Here is a 26,267-nt window from a genome sequence, read left to right as displayed (position 1 = left end):
TCCGACCCATAGCGACCCTGTACAGGGTTTCCGAGGGTGTAAATCTTTACGGGAGTAGAAAGCCTCATCTTTCTCCCGTGGAGCGACTGGTAGTTTCGAACTGCTGATCTTAAGGTTCGCAGCCCGATTCGTAACCACTACGCTACCAGAGCTCCTTTTAGTTGGTTGGTATTAAATTGTGAAAAAGTGCTTTTATGGCTCTGGAAAAGATAAAAAAATCTTTAATCCATTCCCTTTAATCAAATGTTATGATATATTTTCTTCTTATCTTAAACTTTCATTGCTGTTGAAAATTGCTAACGCCTTAGATTATCCTCCAATGCTGTTTTGTAATTATCCATTTTGAACAGTGTTTGTTGATAAGGTAGTCAAGGGGACACTTAGCCATATTTTTTCTTTATTGGTGAACTCATACTTTGGCTGATTTATATTTACTTTTTATCACATTCCATCAGAGAGGAGCTGATAAATCTCTACTACTTCTATAAATCTTGTCAGTTTCTTATGTGTGCTATACTGACGTGGAAAAGCAACAGCCATCTTGATAAACACAATAGAGAAAAGGATGTCAGAGGAAGGGCAGTAAGGGAAGGACTTAGCAAAAGCATCAGCAAAAAAGCTGCACAGAACTTCCACATTATTTAGGAGGGTCATTCTACCATGATTCAAACAAGACTCCTTGGAGTTCCATATGATTTGTTACTTGAAGCAATCTACCTTTAGTAATATGTTCATAGTTGTGTTTTTTTTTTTTTTTTTTTTAAAAAGCCTGCAGGAAATTGGGGTTTTGTTTTTTGCTTTCTAAAATATTAGCACGATGTTCTTTCAGGGTTTTCAAAGAAGTTAGAGTTGACAGCAGTAAATCTCTTCCACATACCATTTTACTAGTTATACAGAATTTGACATTGAAGTTATTACAGATAATGTATCAAATACGCAAATAATTATTTCTTACTGAGTTACTTACCAACACTCTGACTTTAATACTGTGTTATTTCTCAGGACATATGACGCTGCACACGTCTGTAGTGTGAACTTCTGCTGTGTCCATACATGCATGTACTCCATTTTATCCACAATGATACGATTTTTTTTTTTTAAAGTGCTTTGATTTTTAAATCTACCTGGAATCCTGTCATGAGGGAGAAATCTTAGCGAGACTGAAGAGCCTTTTGATAATGAATGGTTACTATGGGATAAACCTATAATTAGTCGGCTGCTAATCCACACATTAGGTATATTCAGTCAAATCTCAAATATACATGAGAGAATTATCCAAATTGCAGATTATTAGTGCATTCCAGGGACATTTCCATGTTGATCCACATTACTCTTTTTGCCTGACACTTTTCCTGCATTATTGGACTTAACTTCTCATTCTGTAAAACCTCTTTCTTGGTACTTCTTGCTTTTCTGTCAGCTACCTGATGAAACTGGCTTCCGCTGTAACTCTTTAGACAGCCACTTCTGTCTGTGATGAGCTTAGAAAGGAGATAAAACAACAACAACAACACATAGAGTGCCGTCGAGTCAGTTCCAACTCATAGTACCACTGTAGAGCAGAGTCGAGCTGCCCACAGGATTTCCAAGGCTGTAATCTTGTAAAAGCTTTGTCCTGTGAAACTGCTAGTGGGTTTGAACCAACGACCTTTGGGTTAGCAACCAAGCGCTTAACCACTATGTCAGCAATTCCATTTCTGAGATGCTGCTTTCCTTTTCATTTTAATAAAGAGATATTTGCAAACTGATTACTTCACTGGTTCCCCCTTGAGACGGGGAGCTAGGGAAAAGGAACTCCTCAGTTTCAACCCCTCTACAGTCTGCTTTTCCTTTTTCTAGCTGTAGCAGGCTAACCAGATGTGACACTGAATGCTGTGGAGCTCAGTTGTTCCAAATTCGGATTTGGCTTCTAAGTAATAATGGAGCCATCTGGAATCCTGTGTCAATATAGGAAAGAAAGGTGGTAGTTTATTTTAGCAGTCAAATGATTGGCCTTTTTCTTTCTTTTATCTAAAAATTCAATAGATTAAACTATTGGAGTTACTCTTTTTTAGCAACTCTTCCTCAAGAATTTGAAGAAAAAGTTCTTTCCAAACAATTTGTTGTTAATTGTTGTTAAGTACCCTCAAATTGGTTCCAACTCTTAGTGACTCTGTATAGGGTTTACAAGGAACAGCTGGTAGGTTTGGACCACTAACTTTGAGGTTATCAGTCCAGTGCTTATCCTAAAGTGCCTCACCAGAACTCCAGTTGCTGTTGTTGTTAAGTGCCATCCAGTCGGTTCCATCTCATAGCGACCCAGTATAAGGTTTCTGAGACTGACTGGTGTGTTTGAACCGCCAACCTTGTGGTTCAAACTGACCCTGCAGTCCAGCACATTAACCCACAGCACCATACCAGGACTCTAGGACCTCCAGTTAGGAGGATAGAAACAATGAAAGACAAGGTTTAAATTAATTTACTTTTAATATCCAACTCTCTCTCAAACACTGCTTTTGTTCTGCATGCTATTAGATTTCTTTGCCTCTTGCTTTCAATTGCTGCTGTCAAGGTATGAAATTTCTCCAGAAGATTGTCGTCTATTTAATTTTCTGACTATATTTCTCTCAATTAGTATGAGATGATCGAAAGTAAACAGCATTATCTACTAGATACAATAAATGTGAATGCATTAAGGTATATATATTTGAGTGAAAATTAATCTATGTTGTAGGAGACTTTAGAAATTAATTTAATCTAACATTACCCACATTTACTTAAACTTGCTTAACAGGCAAAGGCTCATTAAGGTATGCCTACTAATGTGGCGCTGTGGGTTAATACGTCAGACTGCAAAGTCATTTGAACTGCAAGGTTGGTGGGTCAAGCTCACCAGCTGCTCCTTAGAAACCCTATACAGGGTCTCTATGGGTTGGAATTGACTTGACAGCACTTAGCATCAACAACTAATGTTCCAAGTTTAAAAAATGCTGGTCTTGTCCATTCTTATTTTATAGTTGAGCTCATTAGGACCCCAGAAGAGTAAGCAGCTGGCTTAAGCTAAAGTCACAGGAGGGGCTGCAATCCAGGTTGCCTTACTCCCAGTCTGGTGCTCTTTAGGCTGCTTATTAGCCACTCAGTGATGTGCTATATTGCTGTTTGTTGAAGTTCAGATTTCATACCTTGGTTGTAAATAAGGAAGACTAAACTTCAGTATTTTCTGGGGTCTGAATTTCATCTCGAAAGCTGCTTTGTGTCTTTAGGTCACTTCATGGTCCTTGGTTGGCTCAAGGGGTTCAGGGCTAATATGTTTTCATCTCCCCAGCTTTTATAAAGACTTCTTAGATCTCTGATTATGAAAATATTTCTCCTAATTCTTTTAAAAGTTTGGAGTCCTGGTGTGGCGCAGTAGTATAAGCACTGGATTGCTCACTGCAAGGTTGGCAATTCAAATCCACCAGCCACTCCTCAGAAACCCTACACAGGGTCAGAACAGACTCAGTGGTACTTAACAACAACATTGTAGAAATGTTTAAAAATTCAGGTAAGTAATAGGAAGATAATAATTGACTATTATTAATATTCTAGAGTGTTTCAACTTTGCATAAATAAATATGTTGTTGTTATTAAGTGCCATCAAGTCTATTCCAACTCCTAGTGACCCTGCATAGGGTTTCTAAGGGGCTGCTGGTGGGTTTGACATTCTGACCTTGTGGTTCTCTGTCCAGTGCTGATCCTGAAGCGCCACACATGTGTGTGTATGTATGTATATATATAGTTGTTAGGTGCCATTGAGTCAGTCCCAACTCAGTGATCCTAGGCACATCAAAAGGAAACACTGCCTGGTCCTGCCCCATCACCACAATTGTTATGTTTAAGCCCCTTGTGGTTGCCATTGTCTGCTTTATTGTCTTATAACCTGCTTTCCTACTAAGTAAGTTTACCATTTTTCTTAAATATTCTATTAAATTCTCGATTTCATAGAATGATAATGCTATAGATTAATTCATTTGCCCCCTATAATTGGATGTATAAATTGTATTCTGTTTTCACTGTTGTTAAGTGCCACCGAGTTGGTTCTAATTCCTAGTGACCCTAATGATACAACAACAGAATGAAGCTCTGCCCGGTCCTGCACCATCTACACAATCATTGTTACGCTTGAGTCCATTGCTGCTGCACTGTGCCCATCCATCTCTTCCTCTTTTTCACTGATGACCCTCCACTTTACCAAAGGAGCTCTGGTAGTGTAGTGGTTACAAATCGGGCTGTGAACCTCAAGGTCAGCAGTTCGAAACTACCAGCTGTTCCGTGGGAGAAAGATGAGGCTTTCTGCTCCTTTAAAGATTTACAGCCTCGGAAACCCTATACAGGGTTGCTATGGGTAGGCACCAATTCCACGGCACATAACTGCCGCCACCACTTTACCAAGCATGATGTCCTTCTCCAGGGACTTGTCCCTCCTGATTTTATGTCCTGTGTATGTGAAACAAAGTCTCATCATCTTGACTTCTAAGGAGTATTCTGGTTGTACGTCTGCCAACTCAGATTTGTTTGGTTCTTCTGGCAGAACATATTTTTTATGTTCTTCTCCATCCATTTCCACTATTGTATGCTATATTATGATGAGCACCCTTGAGGCTAACTAGTTTTCATATCTGTATTTCTTTAAGATAAATTCCTGGAAGTGGAATTAATGAGTCAAAGAGCCATTTACAAATGTAAAGGTTTTTGTCATGCACTACCAAATTTAGACTTCCTTTTTAAAAAGTAAAAATGTTATGTAGCTAAAATCAGTCACTAAGTAGGTGCTCTGGAAGAAAGATGGAAATAGGAGAAATACAATGCCTTAGTTGGAAACTGACAGACAGGGTGTCCAGAGACTTGGAGTCTAGTTTTTAACATTTGTCATTGACTGTATGCGACTTAGATCTTGGTCGCCTCAAGCCCCCTGAATCTGAGTGTCCAGCAAAGCCGAGGGCCAGTGTGACCAGCCACTGAGCTATCCCTAGCACTGTAGCTCTGAATCCACCTCTGCCACGCACCAGCTCTGTCTCCTGGGGAAAGTCTTCATGACTCCAAGCCTTAGCTGCCTCGGTTCTACAAAGAAAGCCCGAGTAAGGCCTAGCTCATAGGGCCTTTGTAATGATTACATAAGTTGTTCAGTACTGACAAGTTGGTTCCTTATAGCAACCCTGTATAGTTTCTGAGAAGGGTTGGTGGGTTTGAACCACTGATCTTGCAGTTAACATCCAGTGCTTACTCTACAGTGCCACACCACGACTCCAATTACATAAGAGAACTTGTTAAAACATTTAGTAGCGTCCTTCTCATCTCTGATCTACTGTCTTTGGTCTTATATGCATTTATATATGCATTTATATATGCAATTATGGAGACCTGAAGGGGTGCTGTAGGATAAGCACTGACCACAAGGTCGGCTTGAACCACAAGGTCAGTGGCTTAAGCTCCCTAGCCGCTCCTCAAAATCCCTGTACAGGGTCACGATGAGTCAGAATCAACTTGATGGCACTTAACAACTACATATACAGTTTTATTTATTCATTTCTTTAAAAATAAAAGTTATGTTCTTTTTTCACTTTATAAGTTAATATTCTTATTATGGGCATACTGTGGCTCCATAGGATAAATACTGGACTATAAACTACAGGTCAGCGGTTTGAGCCCACCAGGCACTCCACAAGAGAAAGATGAGGCCTTTCTGCTCCCACAAAGATTGAAAAAGCCTCAGAAACCTTATACAGGGTTGCTAGGAGTTGGAATCCACTTGAGGGCACGTAACAACAACAGCCATTCTCATTATAGAAAACTGAAAAACTCAAGAAACAAAGAGCTAAAAAACTATCTATAATCACCAACAGTTTATTTACGTTTTGATGTACCTTTCTAGTCCTCATATGTTATGTGTATATTGTTGTTGTTAAGTGCCATCGAGTTGGTTCCGACTCATAGTGACCCTGTATGGGGTTTCCAAGGAGTGGCTGGTGAGCCTGAACCACTGACCTAGCAATTCAAACCGACCTTGCAGTCCACCAGCACATTAACCCACAGCACCGCACCAGGACTCCTCGTATATGAATACATGAATATAACTGAGAATTACGGTGTTTTGTATGATTGAGCTCACCAAGCATGATGTCCTTCTCCAGAGATTGGTCCCTCCTGCAAACTGTCCAGAGTACACAAAATGAAGTCTTACCATCCTTGTTTCTAATAAGTATTCTGGATGTACTGTCGAGACAGATTTGTCCGTTCTTCTGGGGGTTCGTTGTACTTCTCAGTATTATTCACCAACACCATATTCAAATGTATCACATCTTCTCCTGTCGTCCTTATTTATTAGCATGCCTTCACATACATACGCAATGGTTGAAACTAACATGACTTATTTCAGGCACACCTTAGTTCCCAAAGTGACATCTTTGCTCTTTAATGCTTTAAAGAGGTCTCTTGCAGCAGATTTGCCCAATGCAGTACGTTAATTTCTTGATTGCTGCTTCTATGAACATTGATTGTGGAACCAAGTTAAATGAAATCCTTGACAATTTCAGCCTTTTCTCTGTTTATCATGATATTTTATTTATTGGTCCAGTTGTGAGGATTTTTATATTGAGGTGCAATCCATACTGAAGACTGTACTCTTTGATCTTCATCAGCAAATGCCTCAAGCCCTCTTCACTTTCATTAAGTAAGATTGTGTCATTTGCATATCACGGTTGTTAACGAGCCTTCCCTCCAATTTTGGTGCCATCTTCTTCTTCATATAGTCCAACTTCTCACATTATTTGCTCAGCATACAGATTTAGTATATATGGTGAAAGGATACAACCTGGCACACACCTTTCCTGATTTTAAATCAGGCTGTGCCCCCTTGTTCTGTGTGAACAAGTACCTTTTGGTCTATGTACAAGTTCTGCATGAGCATAATAAAGTGTTCTAGAATTTCCATTCTTCTCAATACTATCTGTAGTTTGTTGGATCCACACAATCAAATGCTTTTGCACAGTCAATAAAACACAATTAAATATCTTTCTGGTTTTCTCTGTTTACAGCCAAGATCCATCTGACATCATCAGTGATAGTCCTCCTTCCATGTCTTCTTCTGAATCCAGCTTGAATTTCTGGCAATTCCCTGTCAGTGTACTGCTGCAATCATTTTTTAATTATCTTCAGCAAAATTTTACTTGTAATATTAATGCTATGTTTTGACAATGTCCGCATTCTGTAGGGTTTCTTTTCTTTGGAATGGGCACAAATATGGATCTCTCCCAATGGGTTGGCCAGGTAGTCGCTTTCTCAATTTCTTGTCTTACTCTAGTGAGTGTTTCCAGGGCTGCATCAGCCTGGAAACAGTTTCAACAATTTGTTAAAACATTTCAGTTGGTGTTCCATCAATTCCTGGAGCCTTGGTTTTTTACTAATGCCTTCAGTGCAGCTTGGACTTCTTCCTTCAATATCATTGGTTCTTGATCATATACTACTTCATGAAATAGTTCAACTGACGCCTTATGGTACAGTGACTGTGTATTCCTTCCATTTTCTTTTGATGCTTCCTGCATCGTTCAGTATTTTGCCTATGATGTTGTTAAGTACCATCAAGTTGGTTCCAACTCATAGCGACCCTGTATAGGGTTTCTGAGGAGTGGCTGGTGAGTTTGAACTACCAACCTTGCAGTTCAGATTCACCTTGAGGTTCAGTGCCACATCAGGACTCCAATGTAGAATCCTTCAATAGTTTAAGTCGAGGTTTGAATTTTTCTTTAGTTCTTTCAGCTTGAGAAATGCTAAGTGTATTCTTCCCTTTGGGTTTTCTAACTCTAGGTCTTGTACATTTCTTCTTGAACTGCCCTTTGAAATTTTCTGTTTATCTATTTTACTTCCTGGTGTGGCACTGTAGGATAAGCACTCGACTGCAAGGTTGGTTTGAACCACAAGGTCAGCGGTTCAAACTCACTAGTCGCTCCTCAGAAAACCTATACAGGGTCGGAACCAACTCAATGGCACTTAACAACAACAATTCAAATTATGGGGGAATTTCAACAAGTTTGTGGAAAATTGGATTAAAAGGTAGCATAATTCCATTTTTCCACAAACTTTTTAAAGCCTCCTCTCATTTATAAGAAGGCTTCCATTTAATTACTTAAGATTGGATTCATATAGTGTTGTTGTTGTTGTTATGTGCAGTGAAGTCGGTTCCAACTCATAGCGACCCTGCACAGGGTTTCCAAGGCTATAAATCTTTACAGGAGCAGAAAGCCTCATCTTTCTCCCGCGGAACAGCTGGTAGTTTCGAACTGCTGACCTTGCGGTTCACAGCCCAATTTATTACCACTACGCTACCAGAGCTTCTTGCATTTATATAGTATAGCTAGGGAATCCTGGTGTGCTGCTGTAGGGTAAGCACTGGACTGATAACCGAAAGGTCGATGGTTCAGTCCACCAGCTGCTCCTTAGAAACCCTATATAGGATCGCTATACATTGGAACCTATTTGACGACACTTAAAAGCAACAACAACAACAACAACAGTATACAGCCAAAACAAATGCACACATATATTAATGGTTATGATCAGATTGTAAATATTAACATATCTATTTACATCCCTTCCTTTCACTGTCTTTTTGCTCCTTTTCTAACAATCCAGTGAACAAGTACTGATGGATACTGCTCAGATGTGGTTTGACAGTTCCATTCCTAAGATGTTTCTTTTATATTAATTGTAACTAAAGGATATTTACAAATTGATTAACTCGCTGGTTCTTAGAACAACACATTTTATCATACATTTTAATCTCAGAGCGTCTAGAAAGTTACCCGGTTACTTTACTAAAAAATGCATATGTAAAACCATGGTAATGATTCTAAACTGTCTTCTATATATGAAGAGATTATTATTGTATCTTTGATTAGCCTCTCCTGCTTCTCTACCATCTCAAAAGAATTGTTGTTTTAAGTGCTTCAGAGTCAGTTCCTTCTCATAGTGACCCTTATGAATTTCCATGGCTGTAAATCTTTACGAGAGCAGAAAGCCTCCTTTTTCTCCCAAGGGAAGGATAGCGGATTCCAACTGTTGACCTTGCAATCACAGAAGTGTGCATAACCCCAGGAGGTGGATTAACAAAGGTTACTCCCAGAAGACGTATCTTCGTAAAGGGATCATTTTTCTTCTACTTTAGCATGTTTTAGGCACTTCTCAATATCAAGGACTTGTTTGCCCTTTACATGAATAGCAATATTAACTAAATGCACTTAGAACAATGAATAGTTCACTGGCATAGAACCCTTTCATCTGCACTACCCTGTCCCCCCGGGCCCCATTGGCCCAAAGGACAAATAATATCCACCTTGAAGGACCCTGCTCCCAGTTAACAAAATGACATTGCAGCTGCCCCCAAGTGGCACCGAATAAAGCCCTGTTTAAGTTTCGGTCTCCTGAAAGCTTAGTAAGTCTTTATTACACCAAGAGACCCTCCCCCAAGTAGTTTCCGGTTTCAGGAACATCTCCATAACTCCACCAATTGGAAGCCCACCAAAACTGTACCAGGGATGCACTGCCTTAAATATACCAGCCTGTAAGGGACGGGTGGGCTCATGGTCTCTCCTGACTTTGAGTTTCCCCCTCCCAGGTTTACTCTCAATAAACCTACCTGCTGTTGAAGCCATGTTTCTCTCCTCGTCTCTTTCTTTCTTATTTCTTAAAATCTCAAAGAAAAAAGCTTAATAGTTCATTTTAAAGATAGCTACTCCTGTGAAAAGTATTTAAATTGTGCTATTTTACAAAGACTGGATGTTTTAGGTGTGTGCTTTCTACATAATAGTATTGAAAAACTACATTCATGTAACAAAGGCTATTAACCTGAAAATATATTATGAACATCATGGCCCAGAACTCTACCATCTTACTTCTTTCTAATCATTATCAATCTAATGGACAATATATATAGCCTTTCCTAGGATTTTCTGAAATATATATACATTTATATATTCAAGGAGCTCTAGTAGCATAGTGGTTACAAGTCAGGTTGCTAACCTCAATATCAGGAGTTCGAAACTATGAGCTGTTCCATTGGGAGAACGATGAGGCTTTCTGCTCCTGTAAAGATTTATAGCCTTGGAAAAAAGACCTGTACAGGGTGACTATGAGTCAGAACCAACTCCACAGGCATACAGCCACCACCATTACCACTTATGTGTCTATTTAAATACAATATATATATAAACTTTGTATTGTGAATTGAGTAAAGATTTTACATTCAACAAGTTGTTTGTTTTGTTTCATCACAATGATGCAATCCCCTCCATGTAGCAAGTTATCCCACTTTCTCCCTGTGGTTCTTGTTTCCATTCCACCCTCCTTCCTAACCCTTCTCAACTCTGTCCTTAGAAAAACATTGCCTTTTGGATCTTGAGTGGTTGGCCATTCCATGGTGAGCATACCTTACTAGCATTGTCCCCTATCTACTTATTTACTGCTTGGCTGAAAATGGGGCCACGAGGGTGAGTTCTGTTTTAGACCTAAAAGGTGACCAAGTCTCAGGTTCCTCCAGTTGCTTTCTGACTAGTAAGAAAATTTTATATATAAAACTTTGTAATTTTGAGTTTTGTTCCACGCTGTCTCCCACTCTATCCTGAGCCTTCTAATATGATCCCTTCTGAAACAAATTTTTTACAAGTATATAAAATGCTTTGGTTTACAATCTATTCTTTTGTCAAATATTAGCAATATTTATCATCTAGAGAAGTACTGTACCATACTTTCACATGTATCCCACCCACACATATAATGTATATGTCATGAAGAGAAAACTAACAGGCAACAGGGGGTTGCGTGGTTTGCAAAAATATATAGCGTGCGTTATTTGTGTAAACATGCAGCCAATGTAAAATTAAGACTTGTTTGCCCATTGTATACGCTGTATGTATAGTAAAATAATATAAAATGCAAAGAGCATGTAAGACAGTTTTTAATCTTACCTAGCCAAAAACACACTGGCCTAGAACCCCACCTTTCTTCTCCTCCTCTTTCAACTCTCAAGCACATGTCTGTACTGCTCAAAGAGAAGGTTGAATCATTCCATTTCCAAAAGACAGTATTTCATATGCATGATTTCATTTCTTTTATCCAGGCATTTAATGGTCATTTTTTAGATCACTTTGACTGTATGTAATGTATGACTATATCTCTACATGTTCTAACTATCTTCCGTTAGAATTGTTACTGAAACAAATTCTTGATGTTCAGAACTTTGTTACATTTGTTAGACATTTTCCCTCATTTAGCTATCTCTTCCCAACTATCTTTATTTCCTAAGCCCATGGAGTCTTGTTTTCTCCCTATTTTCCTTTGCGTTTCATACGGTTTTGTAAAATCCAGTTTTGAATACTCTTAAGTTTTCTTTGTTCCCTGCTTTGTCTTTTGGAGTGTCCTTTTTTGGGAGGTGGGGGTGCAGAGTATCAGTAAATTATACTTGTATGGCAGCAGTGGTCTCCTTATTATCTTAGCCTCCAGTCCCCGTTCCCATCTTGGAATTTTTATTTTAAAACTCATTTTATTTGCAAAACTAGCTGACCCTATCAGAGAATGGCAAAGGAATTGTAGAGTCTTAGCATTGCCAGGGATCTTAAAAAGCATCTCATTCACACACCTGAAATGCATGCTCTCCTAAGGCTGCACATTCCATTTTCAGATGAATGTAAGTTTAAGTTCAGTCTCCCCATGTTGAAGGGAGATGCAGATCCTGGTAGATTCCAATAGAAACTCGACCTCTCTCCCAAAGGACTAAACAGTACATGAACATGCCTGTTTCCCTATGAAAGCCCTTGGAGTAAGTGAAGAAAACTTCTGTACAGATTCTACCTCCCCCAGATTCCACCTTTTCTATAAACTAAACCTCCATCCTGGTTGGCTCTGCCAGCCAACCCTTTTATGATTTGATTTTTAGCCCTTTTATATCCTGTTTACATTTCTCAGAACTTTGCCATTAGTTTATATTCACCTTGTGTTCGGGACCCAGAACTCGCAGGGGTACTTGAAATGTGGTCTCTGTAGTAAAATAGAAATAATATAAATAATTCAAAACTTCAGCTTCTTTTAATGCCGCTGAAGTTCATTCATGTTCTTAACAACATCTCCATCTGTCTTGACTCATTGCATTTTTTTGTTGAGTAAAACCCCCGTTACCGCTCACAAAACCATATCTCTTCCAGCTGTACTCAAGTACAGAAATCTCACATTTATTCTTGATAATTCTTATCTTGTTAGAACAGGTCCATGCTGTTCTGTAGCTATAACTTGTCAAGAAATAAAAAATTTATAAGCTTGTGATTTAATTAATGATACAGGATAAGCACTGGACTGCTAACTGCAATATCAGTGGTTCAGAACCAACAGCTACTCCTCAAAAACCCTATACAGGGTTGCTATGAGTCTATGGCACTTAACAACTTAGAACATATGCACTAAATAAAATATAAACCGCTTAATATAGTGCCCATTGTGCTATAACCAGTCTTTCTCAGTGTCCTCTGACATGCATTAAAATCACTTGGGATTTTAATGATCAAGTATTCAGCCTCTGCTCCATTCCAGACTTCTTGTTGTTAAGTGCTGTTAAGTCGGTTCCGACTCATAGCTTCCTTATATACGATTTCCAAGAAGAGGCTGGTGTGTTTGAACCACCAGCCTTGCAGTCTAGTGCATTATCCTACAGCACCACACTGATTTGGAATTTCAAGGACTGTTGCTTAGAAATAAACCTTTTAACAAGCTCCACTGGATGTTAAATTGTGACAGCCAGCTATTGAATTAAAAGAACTGAGCATAAAGCTGTGATGAGAGTTAGATGATACTAATTAAGGAGATGATTTCTGAGGAAGAGAAGAACATGAACTGATAGACATTCCTGGTATAGAAAAGGAAGGAATAAATTGCCTGCTAGAGAAGACAGGTATTTTCTAAGCTGACACAGAGGCCTTCTGGAGCAGTAGGTAAAATGAGTTTAAAGCTAAGGGACAGAGGAAAAAAGAAGAAAGGAAAAGCTGTAAAATTCTGAAACCAATAAGGATGCATGTTGCCAGATAGCAGCAAGGCAGGACCTGCTATAATGGAAGCATGATCTTTGTCATCAAGAATTCATGAAATACCAGGCAACACCCTAGGAGGGAGTGTAAAAGGGTGGGGGTGTCAGTAGAGATTAGTGTGGCGAATTGCTGTACTACCCCATCTTTAGTCCCTGGCTATCTAATGAGAAGATCTATATTAAATCTCAGTTGACTAATTTGGATATAGACCAGTCAGGTGGTAGACATCTTCGTACACAGCTGCTTGATGCTGAGGGCATAGGGATTTTTCACTTTATCTTAAGGGAACTCAAAGTGCTCTTGGCGTTTGAAAGTTGGTGGGGCAACAGCAAGTCCTTACTAGACCAGGTAATGCCCAGAGAATGAGTGATCGAAGACCTGGCTGCTCAGATGGGGTCAAGAGTTGTGGTCTTTGTCTTAACTATTTCCTTTTCTTAAAGATATGACAAGTGTACAGCTAAGCAAATAGAGATGCTAGTCTGTTTTAGAAGCCCAAGAGCAGTCTTTCAAACAAACAAAAGACTCCCCCAAAAAACAGGAGATAACTGATGCTATACTCCAAGTCCTCATGCGTGGCTGGAAAAGACAAAGCTTTCTTAGAGAAAATAATCATATCATATATTCTACTTAAGCGGTGGGTTGAACAGAATTAAAATATTCGTGCTTCTAGTTCTAGTTCCAATTAAAGGTTGTTAAACTCTAAACAGATTCTGTGTAGGTGGAATTGTGCAAACTTGAGAACAAAAGTAGAGTAGTAGTACTTCTCATATTTGTGATGCCATTTTCTACAAGTGCATGCACTATTTACAATTAGGTGCTCAAGTCTAGTTTGCACAACTGCAGAGAGAAGCTTATAAGACTTGTGAATCTGTCCTGACTTGCCAGTAGTCTTTTGATAGTCTCCCTCTTTGGCAAACATGGTGAATCTGTCTACAGTTGAACTGGAAACTACTTGGGATTCCCCTTTAAACATCAGTCATCATTCAAAACCCACTTCACACTTCTCTCTCTTTACAGATCATGTTGCCCACAAAATAAATTAAGCATTCCTTATTTTGACATTAATATGACAGAGATCATGTCTAATTTATTATCATCCTGCTTACTCTTGTGTAAAATTAGCATTTGCTACAGTTTATTCCCCCTTTTGGATACCTAAAAGTTGACTGACAATTTTTTTCTCAATGCAGTTTGCCTTTGATAGCACCTAAGGGAAACAAAGAAAATTCACTACTTTTGAAGAAGAGAATAACAAAGAAAAACGTGGGGCGGTAATTGTGGTGCTGTGGGTTAATGCACCAGACTGCAAAGCCATTTGATACTGCAAGGTTGGTGGTTCAAGTTCACCAGCTGCTCCTCAGAAACCCTACACAGGGTCGCTATGGGTCGGAACTGACTTGATGGCACTTAACAACAACAACAACAAATATTTTGAAGGAGTCCTGGTGTGGCGCTGTGGGTTAATGCGCTGGACTGCAAAGTTGCTTTGAACCGCAAGGTTGATGGTTCAAGTTCACCAACTGCTCCTGGGAAACACTATGGGTCAGAATCGACCTGATGGCACTTAACAAAAACAACAAATGTTGTGACAAGATTGTAGACAGTAAACATTACTGCTTATTTCTTTAATTATAGAAGTAAACCATATATTTTACATTGAGATATTTTAAGAAAAAATATAATGAAGGCATTAGATATCTTACAAATATTTTTGCATTTTCATTTTTATCATAACTGAATATACCTTATCATAGTGGGTAATGTCCTATTCTGTTTAGATTTTTAGATCAGAAATCATTTCAAGCTGCTTGTAGCATTTACCTTAAAGCCTTTTGAAATTCTCTACACCAAGATTTGTATAATTAAAAGCAGTGGCTATTAGTACCTGGAGCTCAAACAACATTCTGAATTTTGTATATTGCTAGAGGATAGCCAGTTAAGCTGAGTGTGGTAGCTAGAAATGAGGTAAGAAGGCATTTTAATATTAATCCACCTGAAATTCAGAGGCAGAGGATGGGCCATGGTGATCTTTGGGTGAAGTACACAGAAATCACCCCAGTTCCTCCCAGTATGATCAGGTCATCCGGGTGAGTGCCGAAAGAGCAGGGTGTGAGTCCCTTTAGAAAGGGGATGTTGTTGTTAAGTGCCGTGGAGTTGGATCCCACTCATAGCCATCATAGAAAGGGGATGGAAGCTTTCTAATATCTGGTGAGTAGGGACAGTAAGGAGCTCTGGTAGTGTAGTGGTTACGAGTTGGGCTACTAACCCCATGGTCAGCAGTTCCAAACAACCAGCTGTTCCACAGGAGAAAGAAGAGGCTTTCTGTTCCCGTAAAGATTATAGCCTCAGAAACCCTATGCAGGGTTGTTATGAGTTGGAACCAACTCCACAGCCCATAACAACCACCACCGCTGCTAGGGACAATGAGAGTGATTATATTTGAAGAGATAAGGGAAACTTTGGAAAAGAACATACTTCTATAGAACAGGGGGAGAAAAATAGATGATAGAAGGATGTGTACATGTGGAACCAATCATCATGGTGATTTTGTTTTATGGATGGGCTACATACTGACCCGCAGTGAACTTGGAAAGCTTGAGAAATAGCTATGGATTGACTCTGCTGAGGCATAAGGTCAACAGGAAGACTGACTCAGTTATTATAACTGTCTAAAAGGCTACAGCTATAGAGAATCCTTCCTTACTGAGACTCTACAAAATCTTTTTGAAAGTACTGTGGTCCAATTCATTGACTTCTATGTTAACTTGGAGTTTGAGGTCCGTCAATGGTATGAGCACTATGTTTTGCAAAGTTTAAGTAACAACATTAGATAAAGTTTTAAGGGCCCATGTGCTCACAATAGCCAATCTCAGAAAAATTTGGTAAACAAAACAGTCATTCATTTGTTTTCAAGTGACCTAATTCCCACATATGAGTTGGCAGCCTCATTCCATGTCATCACTCATCCACAGCAAGATGACAAAAATACACCAATAATTGTTTGTTAAGTTCTGTAGAGGTGGTTCTGACTCATAGTGTCCCAATACAGGGTTTCTGAGGCTGTAAATCTTTGTAGGAGCAGAAAATCTCATCTTTCTCCCATAGAACGACTGGTGAACTCCAACCACTGACCTTGTGGTGACCTTGTGGCTTGCAGTCCAGTGCTTATCCTCTAGAGCCATTGTGCTCCCAAGCTAATAGTACTAATAGCCAATACTTAAGCATGCTTGCTGTGTGACAGGAAGTATCCTAAGTACTGTATGTGCTTTATGCTTAATGTTCACAAAAGCCCTCTGAGGTAGTTGCTTTTATTATTTCCAGTTTATTGATAAGGAAGTGTGGGGTCTAGGAAGGTTAAATTACCTGAGAACACTGTACAACTTGTAAGTGGAAGAGCCAGGCAAGTTTTAACAACACGCAGAAACATATTTAATACAGAAGATTTTCTATTTTAATATTATGTCCTACCTTTTAATATGAAAATTAATTTTTTTATATGAAATGGTGATGATAGATGTCAGGTTTTATTTTGATTTTGATTTTGTTTGCATTAAAGAAATATTTATCTTGTAATATTAAAAACTAGGCAACCCAATGACAGCACTTCTCCCTAGCTTTATATATATGTTGTTGTTGTTGTTAAGCGCCGTCGAGTTGGTTCCGACCCATAGCGATCCTGATATATATACATATATGTAAGGAGCTGTGGTCGCATAGTGGTTACCAGTCAGGCTTTAATCTCAGGGTCAGCAGTTTGAAACTGCCAGCTGTTCCGTGGGAAAAAGATGAGGCTTTCTGCTTCCATAAAGATTTACAGCCTCTGAAACCCTATGCAAGTTTGCTATGAGTCGGGACTGACTTGATGGTACTTAACAACAATAACAATGTGTGTGTGTCTAAGGAGCTCTGGTAGCGTAGTGGTTACAAATTGGGCTGCGAACCGCAAGGTCAGCAGTTCAAACCTACCAGCTGCTCTTGTAAAGATTTATAGCTTAGGAAACCCTGTGCAGGGTCACTATGAGTCAGACTGGCACAGTGGCAGCAGCAATGAGTTCAAGCGTAGCTGTGATTGTGAGATTGATGTAGGAATGGGCAGTATTTAATTCTGTTGTGTATAAGGTCGCTGTGAGTCAGTACCAATTTAATAGCACCTACAGCATGGTTTCTCTGCTATTCATAAGGTTTTCAGTGACTAAATACTCGGAAGTAGTTCGTCACTCTTTCTTCCAAGTTTGTCTTTGGAAGCTCATCTGAAATCTGTCCACCATGGGTGACCCTGCTGGTATTTAAAATACCGGGGGCATAGCTTTCAGAATCACAGCAAATCACAAGCCACCACAGTATGACAAACTGACAGACGAGTGGTGGCCGTTTGGTTTTAAGTGGAAACTGTCACTTTAAATTTCGAGGAGATCTGTGCTCATGTGTACTAGAACCCTCCAGGGGAGAGGGTGGGGTGTCCATTCACTCAGGCATCCCCTATAGTCACCAGAATGGAGGTGCGCAGACAGCGAGAGACCAATGAACAGATACCAAAAAAAAGAATGTCCACACCTGTATCTCCGTGGTTCTGTCAGGTGTTCATGGCTGTTCTGATCCTTCCCCCGCTTGGTCTTTCCCAAGATGGCGGCTCCGGGAGCAGCTGAGCTTCTTGTTGTCTGACCAAGCCATGGCATTTTCAATAACCTCATATGGATGTGAAAGCTGGACAGTGAATAAAGAAGACTGTAGAAGAATTGATGCTTTTGAGTTATGGTGTTGGAGGAGAGTATTGAAAGTGCCATGGGCTGCCAAAAGGACCAATAGATCCGTTTTGGAAGAAGTGAAGTCAAAGTGCTCCTTGGAGGCCAGGATGGCCAAACTTTGTCTCTCATACTTTGGACATATTGTTAGGAGGGACCAGTCGCTGGAGAAGGATATCATGTTTGGTAAGGCGGAGGGTCAGAGAAAAAGAGGAAGACCCCTAGTAAGATGGATTGGCCAAGTGGCAGCATCAGTGGACTCAAGTGTGGCAACAATAGTGAGGTTGGCCCAGGATATTGGGCAGTGTTTCGTTCTGCTGTGCATAAGGTACCGACTCCATGGCACCTAACAGCAACAACATGGTTTATCTATAGGAATACTTTCAAATCATGATGGTAACACTTTTGGAGGGGAAGTCTAGGAGCCAGGTTCCAAAGTCCTCATCAAATGTATCCCAGTGTCTGGGATTCGGGCATTGTGTGGTGATGACAGCTTCTGGGACAAGCTCAGAGCTTATCCACATGTCTCTCTGCCATACTGTGAAAGGTTGGGTCAAGGGCTAAAAACATTTTGTTGTGGCTGCTAAGTGCTGTTGAATAGGTTCCGACTCATAGCCACCCTGTCTAAGGTTTCCGAGGAGCAGCTGATGAATTTGAGTGCTTTTCCTACAGTGCCACACCAGGGCTTAAAAGACATTATTGTTAAGTACCGTCAAGTCAGTTCCAACTCATAGTGACTCTGTATAGGGTTTCCTAGGAGCGGCTGGTGAGCTTGAACTACCAACCTTATGGTTCAAACCAACTTTGCAGTCCAGCGCATTAATCCACAGTGCCACACCAGGACTCCAAAGACATATTATTGAGCCCTAATTCTTGAGATAGATGATTATACTATGATGAGGAGGATTAAGACCTTCAGATGTCTCCATAAATTCTTATCATCTCTACATGCCTAACTCTAACCACAGAGCTCATTACTTTCAAGGATTTAAAAGGGAATCTTTTTCTTGAAATAAAGATAGAAGTAATGACAAAACTGGCAACCCAAAGGGTCTTCTTTCTTAGAAATTGAAATTTCTGGTAGAGTTGTGATTTATTCTAAGTATTAAAGCATCAAATTGAGTATTAAGTGTATATTGTTGTGATTTTTCTTAAAGATATAATTTTTTTTCATCCCAAATAAAGACAAACTGTTTTTCCATGGAAACATACTATTATATTACATTTCCAGAATTTTTTTTTCCTTCTGAAAGATTAATGTTTATTTATGAATTAAAAAAAATATGAATACATATACTTGACTCTATTGTTGTTGCCGTGATGTCAACCCAACAGACAGATTTGAGTAAGTGTGGTGAAAGAATATAACCCTGGCTCGCACTTTTCCTGATTTTAAACCATTCAGTGTCCTCTTGTTCTGTTTGTATGACTGTCTCTTGGTCTGTATGTGCCTCATGAGCATAATTAATTATTATGGAATATACATTCTTTGCAATGTTATCCATAGCTTATCATGATCCTCCCAGTCAAAAGTCTTTAAATAGTCAATAAAGCACAGGTAAACACCTTTCTGGCATTTTCTGCTTTCAGCCATGATCCATCTGATACCAGAAATGATATCCCTAGTTCCACATCATCTTCTGAATCCAGCTTGAATATCTGGCAGTTTCCTGTCAGTGTATGACTGAAACTGTTTTTTGCATTATTTTCAGCAAAATTTTACATACATGTGATGCTAATGATATTCAATGATTTCTGTGTTCTGTCAGGTCACCTTTTTGGAATGGGCTCAAACATTACTTTCCAGTTGGTAAACCAATCAGTAGCCGTCTTCCAAATTCCTTGGCATAGATGAGAGAGTGCCTCCAGTGCTGCATCAGTTTGTTGAACTATTTCAGTTTGTATTCTGTTAATTCCTGGAGCCCGTTTCTTTTCGCCAAAGCCTTCAGTGCAACTTGGACTTCTTCCTTCATTATCATCAGTTCTTGATCATATGTTACCTCTTGAAAGGTTTAAAAATTACCATTTCTTTTTGGTATTCTTTGTGTATTCCTTCCATCTTCTTAAGATGCTTTCTGCATCATTCAGTATTTTACCTGTAGAATCCTTCAACATGGTAAGCCAAGGTTTGAATTTTTTATAAAGTTCTTTCAGCTTGAAAAATGTTGAGCATGTTGTTCCCTTTTGGTTTTCTAACTCCAGGTCTTTTCACATTTCATTATAATACTCGACTTTGTTTTCTTAATCTGCCCTTTGAAATTTTCTGTTCAGTTCATTTACTTCCTTTTTTCTTGCATTCACTTCTTTAGTTTTTCTATGCACAAGAGCAAGTTTAAGAATCTCTTCTGACATCCATTTTGGTTTTTCTTTCTTTCCTGTTTTTTTTGTTTTTGTTTTTTTTTTAACGACCTTTTACTTTCTTCCTGTGTGATATTCTTTATGTCATCTAATAACATTTCTGCTTTTCTGTCATTAGTGTCTAATGCATCAAAGCTGTTCTTGAAGGTCTCTGAATTCAGATGGGGTGCAGAATTTTTTTTACCTGTAGTTTTGAGTGGAACACTGATATCTGATAGTTCATTATTTCACAGCATGCTTTTTTTTGGTGTCGTATAAAGAAAAAGAGTCTACAGAAAGGAGTCGTGCCTCTTACCTGTGGTACTGCTGGAAAGGTGAGGATTCCTAGAGTGGATCAACAGAGACACAGATCATTTGAGTCTTAAGAAATGGAGGAAATGTTTATGTGGACTTGGCTACAGACATCCTGGGGAGTCTAGATAATCAGAGTTCCTATTTTACTCTTGTGAACAATGTCTTGAAGACATCTAGCACTACTTGCCTAGAAAACGATTGGCGTACTCTTTTTGACTCTTCATTTCAGCTGGGTTGCCCTGAGAAAGCATGAGCCTCACTTGGCATTAGTCACACAGAGTATAAGATATTAAACTTTATCTACAAAGCCTATAATCTCCATCTGGAGTCTGTTGATTGGTCTTTACTCATTCAGTGCAGACACGTGAGGTGTCTTCAGGTGCTTGATTGACAGATGAACCTGTTATTTCTATGACTAAGTAAGCTATAGTTTCCATAGCCTACTGTATCATAATAGACCTGTTTTAGATTTGATTTGTGTGAAACAGTTTTCCCTGAACCTTAAATTAAAGGATAATGAAAATTAAGTAAGATTTCTTAGTTAGGTATTTAGAGGAAAAAGATGTTTTCAGAGTTAAAAGTGTTTATTGTAACTGATTGTTTGAGTATACTCTACAAAGACCTTTAATTGGCAGCCTTTCCCCTCAAACATTAGTGCTGGTGTAAGAATTGTTTCTGGTATTTTTATACAAAAGAACTTCAGTTGTTTCCTGTTGTTCTGTTCCTGGCACATGGATATTAATAGATGTTAAATAAAGGCATTGCTGCATCGTTCCTCAAATGCACCTGAAGGAGAACGAGAATTTTCCTTCAGATGTCTTTCTGGGATTTTAGTTAGCTGACATAAGACTGTCTCTCTTTCTTTTCAGGTTGCAAACATGTTAAAGGCATCCTGCTATATGGGCCCCCAGGATGTGGTAAGACTCTGCTGGCTCGACAGATCGGCAAGATGTTAAATGCGAGAGAGCCTAAAGTGGTCAATGGACCAGAAATCCTGAACAAATATGTGGGCGAATCAGAGGCTAACATTCGTAAACTCTTTGCTGATGCTGAAGAGGAGCAAAGACGGGTAATGTGAATATAATGATAACTTAGAAGAGGTTATTATGGTTTATGATCAATGAAACCCAGATGTATGGTAGAAAACTGGTTACTGTGGTCTGTATTTAGAACCTAGTTTATGTATGGCGCTGAGCTGGAGATTATAGAGGATTTACATGATGTGAGCAGATGTCATTACCTACTGTTCATAATGCAAAGGTAGATGATTGGATAAGCTAAAGGATTTGCAGACACAGCTCATGACTGTCTTTTCCAGTGACACTTCTATTCCACAGACTTGAACTTCCCGAGACTTGAACTCATTTATCCTTTCAAAAAGGAAGCAGCGCTACAACCAGACTTAACAGAATTCTGTGTATAAATATGATACATGAACAGAAAATTAGCTTACTTACCAAGTCAGCTCAGTTGCAGAATGACAGGATTGAATTGCCAAAGGTCAAAGGAAAGCTTGATTTTTATCTTAAAAAAAAATAATAATTAAAAATAAAATGAGAATTTACTAATATTAACATATTTCTTTCATTGACAGAAAGTTTCTAAACAATGCTATGGGATTTCTAGTTCTGGTGATATGGTAGACTAGGTAACCTGAAAACCTGCCTTCTACAAACATCTTCAAATAGAGGGTCAGATATAACTAAAATGACTTTAAATGTGTGGTTGAGCTCTTAAGAAAGGAAGGAAAATCTTTGGCAATGAAATAAAAGCTCTTAAAATTTGAGAAATAAATGTGTGAGCTGAAGCTTTTGGTCTTGGTAGCCTATAGGTTCAAGTTTTAAACCCTCTAGAGGTCAGCTAACAAATCCTGAATCACTTAAGAAGTGGACTAAGACAAACCAAACTCACTGCCATACCTGCTTCCAGAGTGGGAGCTAGAGACACTTCCCGGGGTGGGGGCGTGGGGTTCTGGACCACAGATTCTGAATTCATTCTGGTGTAAGATTTGCATATACATGACGCTAGGTGGCCTGGAACAACCCCACCCCGCAGTGGAACATTTAGAGGAAGATGTCATTTGAAGTTACAGAATCTGAGCATTTGCTTATATGGTCAATTTCCCTAGCTTCTTAGGCTATGGAGTGTGGCTGCCTCTCTTTGCATTCATCATCTGATTCATCTAATTGTAAAACATCTTTCTCTTTCACTTGTCTTTGTCATTATGGATGGGAAACAAAATCTGAATTCTCACCATATTCAATAAAAGCTAAAATCTGGCAATGGTTTCCCAGACTTTTTATTTCACTATTTTATTAATTCTCATAGGCAATTTCAAGGAACTCATTCTCTCATTTTCTTAAAATTGTTTTAGCATGAAAAGAAACTAAACCTGTTACTGTCAAGTCAGTTCCGACTCATAGCAACCGTACTAACATGTTGTTCTTGTTGTTGTTAAGTGCCATTGAGTCGGTTCTGACCCATAGCGACCCTGTACAGGGTTTCCGAGGCTGTAAATCTTTATGGGAGAAGAAATCGTCATCTTTCTCCTGCAGAGCGCCTGGTAGTTTCGAACTGCTGACCTTAAGGTCCTCAGCCCGATTTGTAACCACTACGCTACCAGAGCTCGATTTGTAACCACTACGCTACCAGAGCTCCTTCCTAACTAACATAGTTGTAAATAATTGATGAGTGATGATGAAATTACCTCTAGAATGATGAAATAGCAAAATGTTTCAAGATGTAGGTAAAATAAGCTCACTAAAGTTTCATAATGTATCTTGTTGTTGTTAAGTGCCATCGAGTTGATTCCAGATCATAGCAATCCTCTATAGGGTTTCCGAGGCTATAAATGTTTGCAAGAGCAGAAAGCCTCATCTTTTTTCTGTGGAGCAACTGGTGGGCATGAACTGCTGACTTTGTGGTTCCCAGACCAGTGCTTATCCTATAGAGCCACTGTGCTTCCAAGATCTCATAATTTTTCTTTGTTGTTTGTTGTTATGTGACTTGAAATTGGTTACTAATCATAGCAAACCTATATAGAATTTCTGAGGGGTGACTAGTGAGTTTACACTACTGACTTGTGAGGTTCACAGTTCTGTGCTTATCATACAGCACCACACCAGGACTCCATAATGTATCTTGTTAAGTGCCATCAAGTCAGTTCCGACTCATAGCAACCCTGTATAGGGTTTCCAAGGAGCCACTGGTAACTGACCTTGCAGTCCAGTGCTTATCCTGTAGTGTCACACCTAATGTATCTTAGATTTATAAGAAGATCCAGTGGACCTACATGATAATTATAAAATAGAATGAACTATATTCTATTTTTTAAAAAAGGGTGTTTTTGTTTTTTTTTTTTTCCTGCTTTGGAACACCTCTAAGAAATAGCAAAAGTCGTAAAATAGCAATCCATAAACATAGTTAAATATGCTATAAATTTTAAAAAACAAAATTGGTTCTAATGGACCCTGATGGTACCTTGAGAATTGGACACTAAATGCAGGTGAGTGAAATCGCACGATGGAGAAGCATTTTATATCATCTAAGTTGTGATAGTTTAGATGTGTCTGCGTAGATAACTTTGGTGCTGTTTTAAAGCTTTTAAATGTGGCACTGCTCATGATAAATCGGGGTTGACCAAGAGTTTCTAGGTATTAATCATAGCCAATATTTGCAGTTTTGCCTTTCTCAATCTTTACATCCTGAAGTGGCTGGGCAGATTCAGCTCACGACCCTGTGAAGGGTATGCGTGTGTTACATAATAAAAGCATGACCTCTGTGATTCTGGACAATCTGGGCTGAAGGAAACGAATGCTTGCATATAGGTCAAGCTAGTTAAATATAGAACAGCTGCTTTGGAAGCCATTGGCAGCAGCTCATCAGCACTAGATTTGCTTCTGTGGGGAAAGGCTTTGCAATGGTAAAAACTAGAAACCCGTGAACTTAGGAGGGTTGTATTGTGAGATGTAAACCCTTTGTTAAAAATGTTTACTGATGGCTCAACTGTATTAATCTCTGAACATTAATGTTGACATCTTCTTTACCTGATTGCTAATTTGTTGGAATAAGCACTTGCCTTTCTTTAAGTAACTACACCTGTAAAAATTGATGCTGTTGCCCTGACTAGGTTGGGGGAAGGGAGCTGATGACAGGTCACAAGATTAGTAAGGTTCTGAAAAGGTCATAATTGTACTGAATGATGTTTAGGACAGATTGCCTCTGTGAACATTTTGTCAAGCACAGTGTTCTTACTGTCTGTGACTTCCCTGTCCACTGAGGTGATTTCAGAGGCTGGACCAAATAGGAAGCCATAACTCTAGTCTCAACACAAGACACATTGACAGAAACTTTGATACATTCATAGCAGCTTTTTGTTTCATGCTCTGTTGGGCAGACCACCTTGAATACACATGTCTTTTAAAATTAACATTAAATTTTAAAGTTTTTCAGTCACTAGCAGGAAGGTCCACTTATGCACAGAAAACTGCAAAAATTAATACCCTAGTACATAGAAGTGCATTGGCAAAAGTGATATTGTAGATCCATTTCAGTACTTTTCCTACAGATGGAAAGATGAAAAAATGTTGGTAATCATTTTATTTTTAAGTAGAAAATTGCCATTTATCATCAGACATTGGATTTCAATAAATACAATGAAAGAAATTAAGTTGGTTTTTTTTTTTTAGATTTGAATACAGTTTTTAAAGCATTTTTGTGGAAGGAAAACAGTTCATAAGTAATGTTCTGGGGGGAAAATGAAGCCTAGTTAAATTTTAGAGCTCTTGATAGACATGTGACTATTGTATTGTATAGCATTGCATTGAAGAATGGATAGTAGTCCAAATATGGATAATAGAATGCAAGTATTATAAGATCTTTTATCAGTTTTTTAAATTATAATGCAGTATCTAAGAATGTGCTCCTGAGAACAATCAACTATATGAGACCAAAAGAGCAACATTTGCCCCAAACCAAAGATAAGAAGAGAGGGAGGGACAGGAAAAGCCTACGAATGGGAGTGGGAACCCAGGGAAGAAACAGAGTGCTAATATATTACAAAGATCACAACTAATGTCACTGAACAATTTTTATATACACTAGTGATTGGAAAACTGATTTGCTATGTAAACTTTCACCCAAAGCACAATTAAATGTTTTTAAACATAAAAAAAAAAAAATTATGATGCAGTAAAATTGATTTTTGTTCTCTTCCAGTATATGGTTTGAATTTTAACACATTTCTAAATTCATGTCGCAGAAGAAGGGTGATGCTTTCTACTCCCGCAAAGATGTATAGCCTGTGGAATCCTATGGGGCAGTTCTACTTGATAGCACAAAACAGCAACACAAACTCATGTAATTAACGCCAAAACTGATACAGAACATCACCCAAGAAATCTCCCTCCCCCACATCGAAGGCCCTGGTAGTTACTGATCCCTGGAGTTTTGTCTTGTCAAGAATGTCATATAAATGACCACACAGTATATAACCTGTTGAGTCTGGCTCTCACGTGTCATAATGCATTTGAAATTCTTCCAAGGTTTTCCATGTATCACATGTCCCTTTCTATTGCTGACTTGTTTTCCATTGTGTGGATGTACTGCAATTAGTTTGTCCATTTACCCACTGAAGTGGTAAATTCAACCAAGGAGGGTAATTGTTGGGTCATCCAGGATTTTATTTGTTTTTAATTAAAACTACATATTCAGGTTTATGCTAGGCTTAGTATAATTTCTATTAGATTTTTGGAGGATGGTTTTTCTTCCTAGTTTAGCTGTAACATTTCAT

General features: G+C 38.8%; 1 protein-coding gene across 2 annotated transcripts in view; it reads left to right on the top strand.

The window, feature by feature from the left end:
- The window catches only part of NSF (N-ethylmaleimide-sensitive factor), a 183,386-nt gene that overhangs the window by 80,215 nt on the left and 76,904 nt on the right, over positions 1 to 26,267 (top strand). For both annotated transcript variants that reach the window (XM_006833530.1, XM_006833531.1), the window contains one exon: positions 21,346 to 21,545. In XM_006833530.1, the coding sequence (XP_006833593.1) occupies positions 21,346 to 21,545 (200 nt within the window). The remainder of the gene's footprint in view (positions 1 to 21,345; positions 21,546 to 26,267) is intronic.

Source organism: Chrysochloris asiatica, unplaced genomic scaffold (assembly GCF_000296735.1).
Source record: "Chrysochloris asiatica unplaced genomic scaffold, ChrAsi1.0 scaffold00007, whole genome shotgun sequence".
In the NCBI taxonomy this organism is placed as follows: Eukaryota; Metazoa; Chordata; class Mammalia; order Afrosoricida; family Chrysochloridae; genus Chrysochloris; species Chrysochloris asiatica.
The sequence above is the reverse complement of the archived record's forward strand: the minus strand, read 5'-3'. Positions and strand labels throughout refer to the sequence as shown.